The sequence below is a fragment of the Coffea arabica genome, chromosome 10e, assembly GCF_036785885.1.
Source record: "Coffea arabica cultivar ET-39 chromosome 10e, Coffea Arabica ET-39 HiFi, whole genome shotgun sequence".
In the NCBI taxonomy this organism is placed as follows: Eukaryota; Viridiplantae; Streptophyta; class Magnoliopsida; order Gentianales; family Rubiaceae; genus Coffea; species Coffea arabica.
The window spans coordinates 6950435-6964520 of NC_092328.1; the positions used below are offsets into that span (position 1 = coordinate 6950435).

Below are 14086 nucleotides of genomic sequence, written 5' to 3' on the forward strand. Positions count from 1 at the left end.
TAAGTTATGTATAAATTTCAGAGAGGTAGGACTATAAAAGCAGCATTTGGCATGATTTTTTTTTTTTAAAAAAAACAAAAACTGAACTTATCATCAAAATTTTTTCTCGGGGAAGAAAGGAAAAACACAGAAAAAAAAAGAGACAGTTGGAGAGGGCAGTTTCTTTCACTTCAATCGATTTCGGCAGTCCACTCGCTTATTCATTGGCTTCCACGTGGCGCCTCCGTTGGGTCCGCAAATCCTCTACCCAAAATAAATATTCAGTAGACAAATCGACGCATTTCATTGTTCGTACTGCATGATTTTCATCCCGCGCCGAGACCCCCATTCTCTCTCTCTCTCTATCCTGGCTTTCTCGAAAAGTTTATTGGAAAAGAAAAATAAATTCAGATATTGTGCGTAAATTTGAGTCTAGGGTTTCCATTTCTCCAATCATTCACGCATTTGTTGAAGTTCAAGCCAAGTCTCTCGTTCTTCTCCTGCACGGCTAAATTTCCTGTCCAATTCCGGTTACAGGTAATAGTTGTTTAAATCTTTGTATCTTTTTCTTCGTTTTAGTCGGCAACTTCATCACGATTTGAGCGTTTTTCATTTTTGGTAGCTTTTTCTACTGAATTTTTGGTTATGCCGTTTGCACTGCTTTTTGAATTCTTTTAATTTATTTATCAGGTAATGTAAATTCTATGTATAAGAATCGAAAACTGCTTTTTGTGTAAAATGTTTTTTTTTTTGGTTCTACACAGTTATGTTTAGAGTTTAAAGTAGAGTTGAGGAACTTTGCTTGAAATTTGCTCAGGAATGAATTTTTCTTTTCTGCATGAATGTAAAGCAGAAGCAGAACTTACTCTGTTTTGTGCGTTTTTATTAATGTGACGTTAATTATATAATTTATGCGTATTCTGAAGCCGCCATTAGTTGTTATCGTGCAAAATTGTGATATTGGCATGTGAGTATGAATTTGAAGCACAATGTTTTCCTTTTTTTGCTTGGTAGTTATTCATTTAATTGAAATCATAAGTAGAATTGCCGTGTAAAATTGTGATGAGATTAGCACTTTTTCTCTTATTTGCAGTTTGGAGACGAGTGTCAGGAATTGCTGATTGATGACCTTATTTGTGGCAATTTTGTTCTGGGGGAACATTTTGGAGCCTAAGAGATGGTATCCATTTTATTGAAGCTGGGAAATGAGACACGTTTCTGTATTTGGTTTTATTGACTGAAGATGTACTTAGCTGCTCTATTGACTTCTGCTGGAATTAATATAGCAGTTTGCGTGGTGATTTTCTCACTGTATTCTATTCTAAGAAAACAACCACGGTTTATGAATGTCTACTTTGGTCAAAAGCTCGCTCATGCGAAATCAAGACGCCAAGATCCATTTTGTTTTGAAAGGCTAGTTCCTTCCGCTAGTTGGATAGTGAAAGCCTGGGAAGCATCTGAAGATCAAATTTGTGCTGCTGGAGGATTAGATGCTCTAGTATTCATCCGGTTGATTGTTTTCAGGTGAGTACATGTTCCCACATAATTTGTTGTGTTTGAAGTTCATAAGATTACTTTATGGATGACATATGCTGAATTCTTGTCAGCATTTTTGTTTGATTGATTCATTCAAATCAGTATTTGCTTAAGCTACATTGAAAACGTGGATTCAGATTTGTTTTAAGTAATTTTATGAGCACACTTCTTGTTTCAAATGTATCTATGAATGTTAAAAGTCCAAAGTTTGTTGATCAGTGTAGATGAACATGACTTGAAATAACACTGTACTCCTGATCTGATGGCAAAAGAACTTTCAGATCTCAAATAAATTTGATGGAAGACAAGGAATTAGTACTGCTTCATAGATAATGATGAGGATTTGGACTTCAATGTTAAATTTATGCAACTTAACTACTTTTGTCATTTGCACATAGAATATTTGTTTCACTTGTTAACCGCACGTGTTCTTTGGGATGCCTGAGCCCTATATTGGAAAAGAACTTCTATGCTTCATCTGTACAATTGTATTACTTGGAGATACTTACATCTTTTTTGCTAAAAATTTAGCTTCTTGCTGCATATTTGTGCTTTGATCCAATCATTCTCTTGATTTTATGAACATGGTTAACTGAAGGATTAGAGGTAAGTGGTAGACTGGAATAATGGATGTCCAGCTTTATGAAGGAGGACAAGTGATGAATGTGCCCCTTAACATTATATGCCTCAATTGGGCAGCACAGATTTACATGGTCACGAGTCAATAGTAAGTAGAGTTGGCCATATTTATCTGAGAATGATTGACATTTCAAATAAACTTTATGCGCTTCAGGCTTGGGCCATGAGAAAGTAGGATAATATGACTTTTTATGTAGTACATTGTCATGGTGATTTGAACTGAAGGCCGGTTTTTTGAATTTTGTGCACAATAAGTGGTCTTCTGATATTTTGTGGTTGGTTTTTTTTTTTTTTTTTTTTTTGCTTAGATGTCATTGTTTAATACCTTGAAGCAATACTATTTGGTTCATAGACGGGGTGTGATGGGATCATTTATACCAAGATTAGCTTTTTTGAGATTATTTCATCTAAAGTAGTCATTTTATATTGAAAAATCGTGGATTATTCAGGGGATATCCCATGGATAGCCCAATATTGTGTTTGCTAAGTATATGGTAGAAATGAATTCGATAAAACTAAAAGCATTCATAGCATTGCATTTGTTTATCCCATCAATTTGTCATCCAAGGATAAATAGTACCACCTTGCCCTGGGATTATTATATTATTACTTGGATTAAAGAGGATGACTTATCCATGTGTAAATTTCAACCCAACGAGGGAGGACTAGGGTTAGTAATTTTATCACGTGTCATCACTTGAACCAAATGGATGTTATTGCTGATAGTAATCTCATGTTGAGGATAAGATGTAAGATGCAACAATGAACCTGGATAAATTTAGTTTTTGGTGGATTTCCACTTCAATGCTTGAAATGGTAGGACAGAGTATTTCCTTCGTAGAATAGCCAATAACTAAGTCAAGTTAATGTTTTGGCAATTCATGAAACTGAATATATGCCAAACATACTTGTTTTTGCTGCAGTAAACTTTTGACTGTATCTGGAGAATGCTGTTTACAATGTGATTTCTGAAACTGTTTCTGGAGAATGCTGTTTACAATGTGATTTCTGAAAGGTTAGGTCCGTCAATTGCCTATCTATGGTGACAAATGGGTTGTGAAAACTATAACATCTTTTAAGATTTTGGCTCTTCATTTAGGAACCATTATTCTACAATCATCCCTGAAAAAGTAGGTGATTATCTACTTTTTATTAATTGTGTGTTTTTTTGCCTTTTTTTTGTGTTTTAAATGTCCAAAAGCTAGTCAGCTATGGATGTTTAAATGGGTTGGGTCATTGCAGTTTAAGTTCTATGTGCGATGACGGCTAATTGGTCTCACTGCCACATGTTTTTCTTTTGAATTAAACAAAATGAGGAATTAGCCTTTTTGCAGTTTTGTGCTTTTACAGTACAACCAATCTGTCACCGCAAGGCATTCATTGATGAAGGAAAAAAGTTCAATATACGTGATGAATCATTTTGATCATGATGTGTCGGGGAATGACAAGTATAATATCCCTGTTTTCTTAATTCTAGTTTATATTTGAAAAATTGTTAAATTTTAATAAAACTGTTTTGAATATCATAAAAAATATGGGATATTCTTCTATTTTCAGGGTAGAGATCAACTTCCTAGTGGTTTGTGATTTTAGGCTTTGTCATTCTTCGCATGGAGAATTTGGTTTTGTTTTCTTGGATTATGTGCTTATATGTGCTTATTTATTTTCCAGTATCAGGATATTCTCCATAGCTGCTACCATATGCATCTCTCTTGTGCTTCCACTTAACTATTATGGACACGACATGGAGCACAAAGTCATTCCATCGGAGTCGCTTGAAGTCTTTTCCATTGCAAATGTTCAGAAAGGATCAAAAAGGTACAAAAGATACTTCAATTTTTATGCAATTAGGATTGCTTGCTCGTATTAATACAGATGCCTAGTTCATGATATTGCATTCCATAATGTCACCACTATTCATCAGTAGTTGACAGTGATCCAGAAAGCAGAAATGTTCATGCTTCGATACAGTCAATACTGATGCTTGATTATAGACGGAGTAATGCTCACTTTATTGTTATCCTTCTTCTCTTGATGATTTTTAGAGATTGATGGTCACTATTGGGGAAATTGCATATGTACCAACTTTAGCTCAAAACTTGTGTTCTTGCAGTTATATGAAATTGCCTACTTGATGCTGGAACCTGCATCCAGAAGGCTTGCTTTTGGTCCATATTTTTTCTGAATAGGATTTTCTTCGCATTTGCTTGGCAGAAAGTTCTTTTGTAAAACTTTGGTCATACTAAGGGATTGCACTAGATAAGCAGCTTGTCTTAATTGGAATTTTGGACCTTGATTGAATATGACCTTTTCTTGATCCATGATATACTTAGTTTCCTGACTAATTTATCTATACGCAGAGAAAGAGGTACACATAAATTTTTCATGCTTCAGAGTTATTCTCAATGGTGTTCCTGACTAATTTATCTATACGCAGAGAAAGAGATACACGTAACTTTTTCATGCTTCAGAGTTATTCTCAATGGTGTTCTTGACCCAATTATGATTTGTACTGTTTTTGTTTGCTTATGAAACTTTTGTTGCTTTTTATTTCGATACAGAGCTTCTGACTTCTAGTTTATATCCATTCACAGCACTTGGGCCCACTATGTTGTGCTATACATCACAATCATGTTTTTTGTGCTGTAATTTTATGTTTAAGAAATGCGTGTTGCATTTTGTCCTAATGTGGAGTATCTGATTTCAAGTATATATCCATTTTCAGGCTTTGGGCCCACTGTCTTGCACTATATATCATTTCTTGCTGCACTTGTGCTCTTCTTTACCATGTAAGGCTGAACAACATAAGTAACTAGTTATTTGTGGGATTACTTAAAAGTTTGTTCAACTGTTTCCTTGAAATTCTAGCTTTTAATCAAAAGCTTCCATGTTTTACTTCCAGGAGTATAAAAGCATCACAAAGTTGAGGCTCTTACACATTACTGAAGCTCTTTCTAACCCGAGTCACTTCACAGTTCTTGTTCGTGGCATTCCGTCGTCTCAAACTGAATCATATAGTGAGACAGTGGCCAAATTTTTTAGCACATACTATGCCTCGAGTTATTTATCGCATAAAATGGTTTATCAATCTGGTACAGTTCAGAAACTGATGGTGAGATAAAAGCTTCAGTATACTGAAAATTTTAATATTGTTTGTAGCTTTTGAAATACATACCAGGCTTTCATTTCATTTTGTTGGTGCAAAAGGAATATGGAATGTTGATTAATAACTTAGCTGTTTTGGAGTCACCAAAATGTTTTATTTGCTCGTATGTATACAGTAGATATATACTGTAACTTCTGGACTAGATAATGCCAAAAATTCATAATGCAAATAGGCCTTCTATGGTTCTTCCAAACAGTTGATAACGAATTCCACAAGTGCACTTTTTTGTGTTACAAACTCTAGTCTCCCATCCTTATATTTCTTAGCATTTTAGAGGGTTTGATTTTGTACCTTTTGATATGTCCATGCAAGTTCTTTCCCTTACTGTTTTTGACCTTTAATTAGCAAGAGAGAAGTAGAATGTGCATTTAGAAACCACACAGTTGGAACACATTTTTCACGAATGTAAACTTCAGCACAAAGAAAATATTGGACCAAAAGTATAAATAAAACAAATGGATCAGTATAATATTGTTTTTTTTTTGGGGGGGGGGTGTGTGTGGAAGAAGCTGTTGTTGCAGGAAGACATATAAGTAGGATACCAACAAGAAAGAAAATGCTATTAAGATTTGGAAATTTGTTTGGTAATCATACAATATTATATTTATATTGGCATTTTTAACACGCATTAGTGGTGCTGATGATGCAGGCTCGTGTCAGTCACTTACATCTGCACTTGTATTATTCTATACTTCTCTATTCAATGCTCAGTTTTGTTCTTTGCCCTTTTTACCTGCAGAGTGATGCAGGGAAGATGTACAAGATGCTCAAGACTTGTACCAGAGAACAACAATGTGGCCCAAATTTGATGAGATGTGGTCTTTGTGGAGGGACTACATCATCTTTTAAGATGCTTGCCATAGAGTCTCAAAATGACAAGGGGAGAAGTGACTTTGATGCAGCAGATTTGAGAAGAAAGGTCCAAAAATTTTACTTTAAACGGATATCCTTGGTGCTTTGCGCCTGTAGATATATGGTTAAGACAGAAATAGAAGGAAAGAAGACCTTTAGTTTTGAATAATCTTTCAGTGTGGTGATACCTCATTTCCATTTTTTTTACCCTTTCGCTTTCCTAAGTAGTTTCAAGACTCCTGGTAGAAAGTATACATTCATACATTCCTAACTTAGTTCAGTTTGAAACCTAACAGAAATATAGCTTGCAACTACCAAATCTTGAAAGATTTTGTTTTAACCATAGACAGAGATCAAGCGAACCTGCAACTGTGTGGGCTTGTCTATTTACAACGAGGAACATAAGAAGAGTTTGTACATGTGGAACTAATTTCAGGCGGTCTGGAACCTGGCATAAACTTAGTTTGCATTAACCAAAATGTTTGAGAATTCTATCTTGAACAGTTTGGTTTTGAAGCATAGGTAGAGATTTCCTTGGAAGATTCTTGCTTAATGTACTTTCTCTATGTTGATGAATAGAGAACAGAAATGATACATTGCATGATGTGCATCCAGCTTTGTTCTTTATGTCTGAAGGATTTGCTAGTCTACCTCTCTACTTTGAATAAGCCCCTGTTTATCTATTCCTAGAATCCATTTGGGGCTCCATAAAATAGAAGGAAACCGAGTTGTTTATCCTGTCTTCCCTGCTTAGGATTCTAGGGTTTAATGATGCTTCATTCATGTAGAATTTGGTCCTTGTCGTGTGCCTGGTCTTAAATCTCCTGGGCTAAGAATTTAGCCTGGCCGGAAGTATTCCTCTTCCCTCTCAGTAGGACTTTGCTTTCATGTCAACCTCATTCTATGGTTTTTTTTTTTCTTATTGTGCTACTTTCTACTATGTGTAGTATTTTGTAATTTATGCCATGACATGCTTTTTAGTCCTTGTTTTCTTGTTGAAACTTAACTACCAATAGTTTGGTTAGAACTGCATCGTTGTCTGAAGTATCTCTATCTTTCCTGCAGGAATGTGGTGCTGCATTTGTTTTCTTCAGGACCCGCTATGCTGCTTTGGTTGCCGCACAATCTCTTCAATCACAAAATCCCATGAAATGGGTGACTGAGAGGGCTCCGGATCCAAAAGATGTCTATTGGACGAACCTTGGTCTGCCTTATAGAATCCTTTGGATTCGACGAATAGCTATTTTTGTGGTCTCCATTCTTTTTGTTGCATTTTTCCTCGTGCCTGTTACACTAACACAAAGCCTTGTGAACCTTGATAAGCTGCAGAATACATTTCCATTTCTGAAAGGAATTTTAAAGAGGTAGGATTTGGACTTGGATTTGGTTTTCGTATACTCAAGTTACCAGCTATGCATGACGGTTGTTGAAATTCTTTTGGTACAGCTAGTAGACATATAATGTCTGTTTGTTGTTTGGAATCTGAAATTTGTGATAGGCTGTGTATGGCTGGAAGATATATGAAAATGAAAATGCAGGTTGACTGGAGATGATCAGTCAGTGGGAATATGGACGTGACATCATTGAACCAGCAATTTGTGCTTTTAGTGTTTATTTTTTGGCCTTTTACTTGGATATAGATAATGTTAGCTGTTATATTTCTCATTTAAATGTTAGAAGAAGGGTTTAATTTAAAGGATTCCTAGAACATAAAACGGATGTGACTTCTTATCCTTCACTTGCTTTTGCAGGAAGTTTATGAGCCAGCTTGCTACTGGATATTTACCAAGTGTCATATTGATGTTATTTCTGTACATGGCTCCACCACTTATGCTTTTTTTCTCTACCATGGAGGGTGCTGTCTCTCGCAGTGGCAGGAAATTGAGTGCTTGCATCAAGCTTCTGTACTTCATGATATGGAATGTTTTCTTTGCAAACATTTTAACGGGGACCATTATTAAGAATTTGGTCGGCGAAGTTACTCGGAGATTGCAAGATCCAAAAAATATTCCAAACGAGCTTGCCACTGCCATCCCAACAACGGTGATTTTCCATTGTTTCTCTGTTTCTTAAATTTTCTGGCCTTTGTAAAGGTCAAGTAATTTACCTTGGTCTTGGAAAATCATTATCTTATGCAATTAAAAGGGTAATTGATTTGTATATTTGTTTATGCACTTTTGGGCCTTGGAGATGAGTGCTTTTCTTAATGCTTCTCATGATGTAATTGAGATTGGTCTTGATGAAAGTATTTGCTTGCACAGATCGACTTCTCTTTCTAGAACTATTTAGTTTGTGGAAATTGAATTGATATAATAGCTTTTGTCATCTTTGTTCAGAAATTTAAATCAATCCTAAGAATATATATAATCACCTTAAAGAGATATCTATAGATTGTGATCATTGATAATCATCTTAACAATATGAGATTTGACATATTGCAGGCTACCTTTTTCATGACTTACATTTTGACATCCGGTTGGGCAAGTTTGTCATTTGAGATTCTACAACCATTGGCCCTGATATGCAACCTTTTCTACAGATATGCTCTCAGAAACAAAGACGAATCAACCTATGGGACCTGGACTTTTCCTTACCACACAGAAATTCCAAGAGTTATCCTTTTTGGAGTTATGGGCTTCACCTGTTCCATAATGGCACCTTTGATCTTACCATTTTTGCTAGTCTACTTCTTCCTTGCTTACCTTGTGTATCGCAATCAGGTTAGCTTTCCCTCTTAGTGGACTAAGGAGTAGGCTGTCTCCGGTTTTCACTTTGTGTGAATTTTCAGGTCTACACTCGTGTGTGAATGATTTATACGTGGAAGTTGTTTTCTCTATTTATTCTTTTGTTATCAGTTAGTAAATTGATACTTGTATAGATATTAATCTAAGATTTTTGTAGTGTGCATGCTTTCTGTCAATTTCTTTGCAGCTTCCAATGCAAGTTATTTAGCAGTTGTCATTACATGCTTGCCGCCTGCCCAACTATTGCACATAGAGCTGTTTTCTAATGTTTAATGCAAATTCAAGTTATCAAATCACTGATTTGGGTAATGTAGTAGGACTATGGTCACAAAAGAGTGTTGAAACTTAAGCTGTAATTCATTCTTTAGAATAACAGCCTTTTTTTAACCTGAAGTTCATTATGTTTCTGTAGAAGCAGCTAGTCAACGTTATTCTGAGCTACAAATTTTTGGTTTGTCAAAAAAATGTTCATGGATGGGCATGTTTAGCAGTATAATCAACTTCTCTGGTGAATCTGTATGTAGTTGGATGTGCGTTACAGATGGATATGTTTATTGAGCTTTGATATCAAGTACCAATGATTGTTTAGGTTTTATAAAATGCATTAATTCATGAATTTGTGTGATGGGCATAGAGCTACTCGTTTTAGCTCAATTGCTTTGTGATCTTTTTCGTTGTTGCCTTTACCATTTCATGCTTGCATTATGACCATCTAATTAGTAAAATGCTGTAATGATGTACCTCTCAGATTCTTAACGTGTATGTCACTAAATATCAAACTGGAGGACTCTATTGGCCAACTGTGCACAATGCTACAATATTCTCATTGGTGCTGACGCAAATAATAGCTTCCGGAGTCTTTGGAATTAAAAAATCCACTGTTGCATCCAGCTTCACCTTTCCGCTGATCATCCTTACACTACTGTTCAATGAATATTGCCGGCAAAGGTTCCTCCCGGTATTTAAGAGGAATGCTGCAAAGGTAACTTGTAGTGGTTGAAGTTCATTTTTAGAGATGCTCGTGTCCTATTAGTGTTGTGTCTGCTAATATGTGGTTAATCCAAAGGTTCTCATTGAGATGGATTGGCAAGATGAGCAGAGTGGAATAATGGAAGAGACTCATCAGAAACTGCAATCAGCATATTGTCAATTGACATTGACTACTCTTCACCAGGATGCAACCTTGCACGAGCATCCCGGCGAAACAGTTGCTAGCGGGTTGCAAGACCTAGAAAACTTAGATTCAGGTTTGGTTAGCTTAATTAGCACCATACCACAATCAAGTCATTTGAGTGGCTCTGGAAAGGTATTTATCGTTGTCCTGTTCGTCTTGCAGGAAAGACTCAGACATCTGGATTATGGGCTGGGCATTCCTCACCAGAAATCAAAGAGCTTCATGCGATGTAGATAGACGTATTTCTTGTGTGTACATTAGTTGTTTGTCATGTACAAAATGATGTTCATTGGAAGATCTATACAATGTAAGGCAAAAAATATAGGTGTTTCTGCTGTAAAGAGCAACATCAGGTACTCGAAGATCTATACATTGTAAGGCAAAAAATATAGGTGTTTCTGCTGTAAAGAGCAGCATCAGGTACTCGAAGTTCTTACACATTACAACCAAGAAACTAGCACCATTTCTCAATTAGCAAACTCGTCCTCGAGAAGATACCTCACTTCCTTGGGTTCTACTACTAGTTGTCACAAAGCTTATCAAGAAGCTACTATTGATAATAAATCCTACTTGTTAACTCCTATTATAACATCAAGTTCCAGCGTATCAGTCAAGCAGTTTGTTATAACTGAAACTCAATGAACAATTATCAGTAGTTTTACAAGGCAAAGATCTACCACGCTCGATGGTTGGGCGCAAAAGCAGAACTGAGATGTAGATCATCCATTTGTAGAGCCCGATATTTCCATTCAGAAGTGTAGACTTCGTGTATAAGAATTTAGGAATTGAACAATCATTTGATCAATCCGATCTAGTAATCTGCACCTCGGAAGAACAACCATCCTCCAAAGGAACATTGTTTGCATCATTTCCCTCAGGCTGCAACGAAGTTCTCCATTGCCATAGGATTTGCATCAACCCACCATTTGCAGCATGCAACAGAAATGACTGCGGCTCAACTGCGATACATATGGCAAAGATCCTAACTAGAACAAAGAAGCAACCTATAACCAAAAGCTGCCAATTCTTGCCCCTCTCCTGTCAAGCAGATAGTCAAATAATAAGCAGCATATCAAAACAGGCAGAGAAATGATAAAGTTATGAGTTGTGAATCCATTACCTGGGTGGAACGAATAAGCTCGTGAGACGTTTCGTTTAAAAAGTCAGCCACTACACAACCACAGAAAAGACCAATGGGAATGACTAGCTCCTTGTTTTTAGAGATAGAGTATATGAAGTCAGACGCAGAACTTAAGATGAATAAAGCCGTAAGAGACCACTTCAATGCCAACTGCCCTAAAGCTAGCAGATGCTGCAGAGCAGCATTCTCTGCTTTTGCCCATGGAAAATTTTGGACCGAGGGAGGGATGAACTCAGATAGTTTCTTCACAGCATAATCAATGTGCACCTTGAACTTGGCAGGCTCATTGAACCATTCCATTCTGAACGATTTCACTGGATGACAAGCAGAAATTCGGCAAATGGATACTTGTCTGACTAATGGGCTTTGAAGTTGACAGGGCAGGCTTTTAAACAACATAATCTGATTCAAAGAAGAAGATGAATTATGTAGTTCAGCTCATTCAAAAAAAATATTTGATTCAACACCTAAAGGACTCAAATACAAAGATCCTAATTGTAAATGAAAACCACTTGATACTACCAAAAGAACACATTAAAAGCACACATTCACTTGAAGGCTCTCTTACCTTTTTCATTATATAAATGTAGAAATTCCATCCCAAATGACATACAGATTGCATTATGTGAATACTTTCTCAATTCTGAGGTTGCATTTGGATAAGTCATAATCCCATTAAGGTATCAGAGTGGGAATGCAGGATCCACTAGTAGCTTTATCTTCTTAACAAATTTACAACTAGACTATTTTGGTCATTACTCACTTATAGTCAAAACATCTGAAGCAGATATCTACAGCATCATTGATGCTCAATTTTTGGCACACTAATTTTTTTTGGGGAGCAAAAGTCTTAAAGCTAAGAGAGTTTCAAAAGTATTGTGTGTCATGAAACATTCCCAGTTTAGTAGAAAACTACATCTATGCTAACTAGTTTCACCAAAACCAATATACAAGTACCATTACTAATTCTTACTTGGTTTAGACATAATACACAACCACGCACAAGGACACGCCAACACACATGTATACAATCTCCTTAAATTTCTTTTCTAACAGATGTAAAGCTAGACTCATTTACATAATGTTATTATTCTAACCAAAAGCATGTAAATTTATCCTTTTACTTGAGTTCCACAAAAATAGAGAAATTGATCTCAACTTTTCAATTGATTCCCATATCCTTGTCTCTCTCCCTCTGTCGACTATATCCCTCAACAACAGAACCCTCATTTCTCCCTCTATCATCTGAACAAATACCCTTCCCATTCCTCAAAAATCATCTTCTTCTCCCACGCTCCCAGATTTAATACCAAAATTCAACCAGAGCCTAAGTTCCTCCACCCAGTTCAATAACCACATGCTCAAAATATTTATTGTAGAAAGCATCCGTAGATACAATTCAATCATCAAACTAAGATCAAACCAAGACCAATGATCAAGAATACACTATTGGGCTGAATAGACGCTACAAACTAAAATGTTAAGATATACATATATATATATATATGGCAGCGGCACTCTGACGCTGTTAACAATGAATAGGTGATAACAGCAGCTGATTTGTTATGGAGAATTAATAAATAAGAGAAGCCTCAAATTTTACAAGTGAAAATTAGTGTCTATGGACCTGTCTGGAGTTCTGTTTTGTTTAAGAAGAAGTCAACATTAATATTGACTTTAAAGTCGATTTTCACATCTCCTTCTATATATTAAGAAATCAAATAAACTTTCAATATTTATTTAATCTCGAATTAAACACAAAGTATTTTCATAAAGAACCGTGAAAAGCAACATAACATGAATTCAGCAAGCTATCCGAAGGTAGGAGCAAATTAAGGTGAACGAGAGTTCAATCTCAACATGACTAACAATAATAAACGTGTCAGAAAGAAATACAGAGCATGAAAATGGTCAAAAGCCTCACAGAAAACAGCAATGTCAATATTTTTTTCACTCCACATTCTAAAGAACCACGCTTTCTCTTCACAAGAGAAGCATCACAAGCTACCAAGTATCAAGAAAAACATAGAAATTACATACCAGAACTCCAGATAAGAATGCAAGTCGGGAATTTATTCAATTTCCTCCAACACACACACACACACACACAAAGTTGGACAGAAAACTGAAAGAACCCACGAAATATTTGAGCTTGTTTTCCGAAATTGAAAATTGTAGCATACAAAGAAATGCTCAACCAGTAGAACTTCAGCATATAGTGCACCATTTCCAGCTGTTATAAAATACATGTCTTTTTGACTACCTAGTCTGTCTAGCCCGAAAAATAAAAAATGCTAAAAATAAGTAACTGAAAAAGAATAAAAACCAAAAGCACTCATAAGGGAACAAACTAGTTTTACCGGGCAACTTGACGGAGTGATTGCCGCCGTCGATAACGCCATTTTTGCTGCTATCTCCGCCGGTGTTGATCAGGATTCATTAGCGGCATCGTTCTCACACGGTATTGTGGAGTATTTGTCTATTGCAACTACTACATCTGGCCTTTTTTATGTGGGCCAGAAGTTGTTCCCTCATCTTTGACCCAAAAGGTATTCTGTTTACATAATGAGATTGGCCGGGACCATTTTTATCTTTACAGTTGCTGGCCTTGACCACTCTGTAATCTTCGACCCGACAAAAGTCTGGGCTTGGTGCCTTACGAACAGGCCATTCTTAAAAGGCCCCGGCTTTTGATTTTTGCGGACCATGAACATTGGATTGGGGTTCGTCTAAAATACGGCACCGGGCGAAATTTGTAGATGCTAGGTTACAAAATTGTGACCTGAAAGTCTATAATATTCCAATCTAGGGATAATTTCAGAAACCTCCCTGAGGTTTCTAACAATTTGAATCAT

The 14086-nt window shown here is 36.2% G+C and overlaps 2 protein-coding genes across 3 annotated transcripts; one reads left to right on the top strand and one right to left on the bottom strand.

Annotated features, from left to right (window-relative positions):
* The first annotated feature begins 284 nt into the window (after window positions 1–284).
* On the top strand, window positions 285–10561 carry LOC113711997 (CSC1-like protein RXW8). Of its 2 annotated transcripts, XR_011821675.1 has the most exons (13): window positions 285–516; window positions 1073–1503; window positions 3826–3972; window positions 4880–4943; window positions 5057–5266; window positions 6060–6239; window positions 7238–7536; window positions 7924–8215; window positions 8614–8892; window positions 9665–9898; window positions 9983–10163; window positions 10253–10443; window positions 10511–10561. XR_011821675.1 is itself a non-coding variant. In XM_027235266.2 (12 exons), the coding sequence occupies exons 2-12, from the start codon at window positions 1223–1225 to the stop codon at window positions 10321–10323; spliced, it is 2238 nt and encodes a 745-aa protein (XP_027091067.1). In that variant the 5' UTR covers window positions 285–516; window positions 1073–1222; the 3' UTR covers window positions 10324–10561. The 2 variants fall into 2 exon arrangements, 1 of the variants encoding a protein (XP_027091067.1); XM_027235266.2 differs by having other exon boundaries at window positions 10253–10561.
* Window positions 10445–13749, bottom strand: LOC113711998 (uncharacterized). Its single transcript, XM_027235267.2, has 3 exons — window positions 13592–13749; window positions 11211–11633; window positions 10445–11128 (listed from the first exon to the last, which is right to left on the bottom strand). Exons 1-3 carry the CDS (start codon window positions 13631–13633, stop codon window positions 10892–10894), a joined length of 702 nt encoding a protein of 233 aa, XP_027091068.2. The 5' UTR covers window positions 13634–13749; the 3' UTR covers window positions 10445–10891.
* Window positions 13750–14086: the final 337 nt, after the last annotated feature.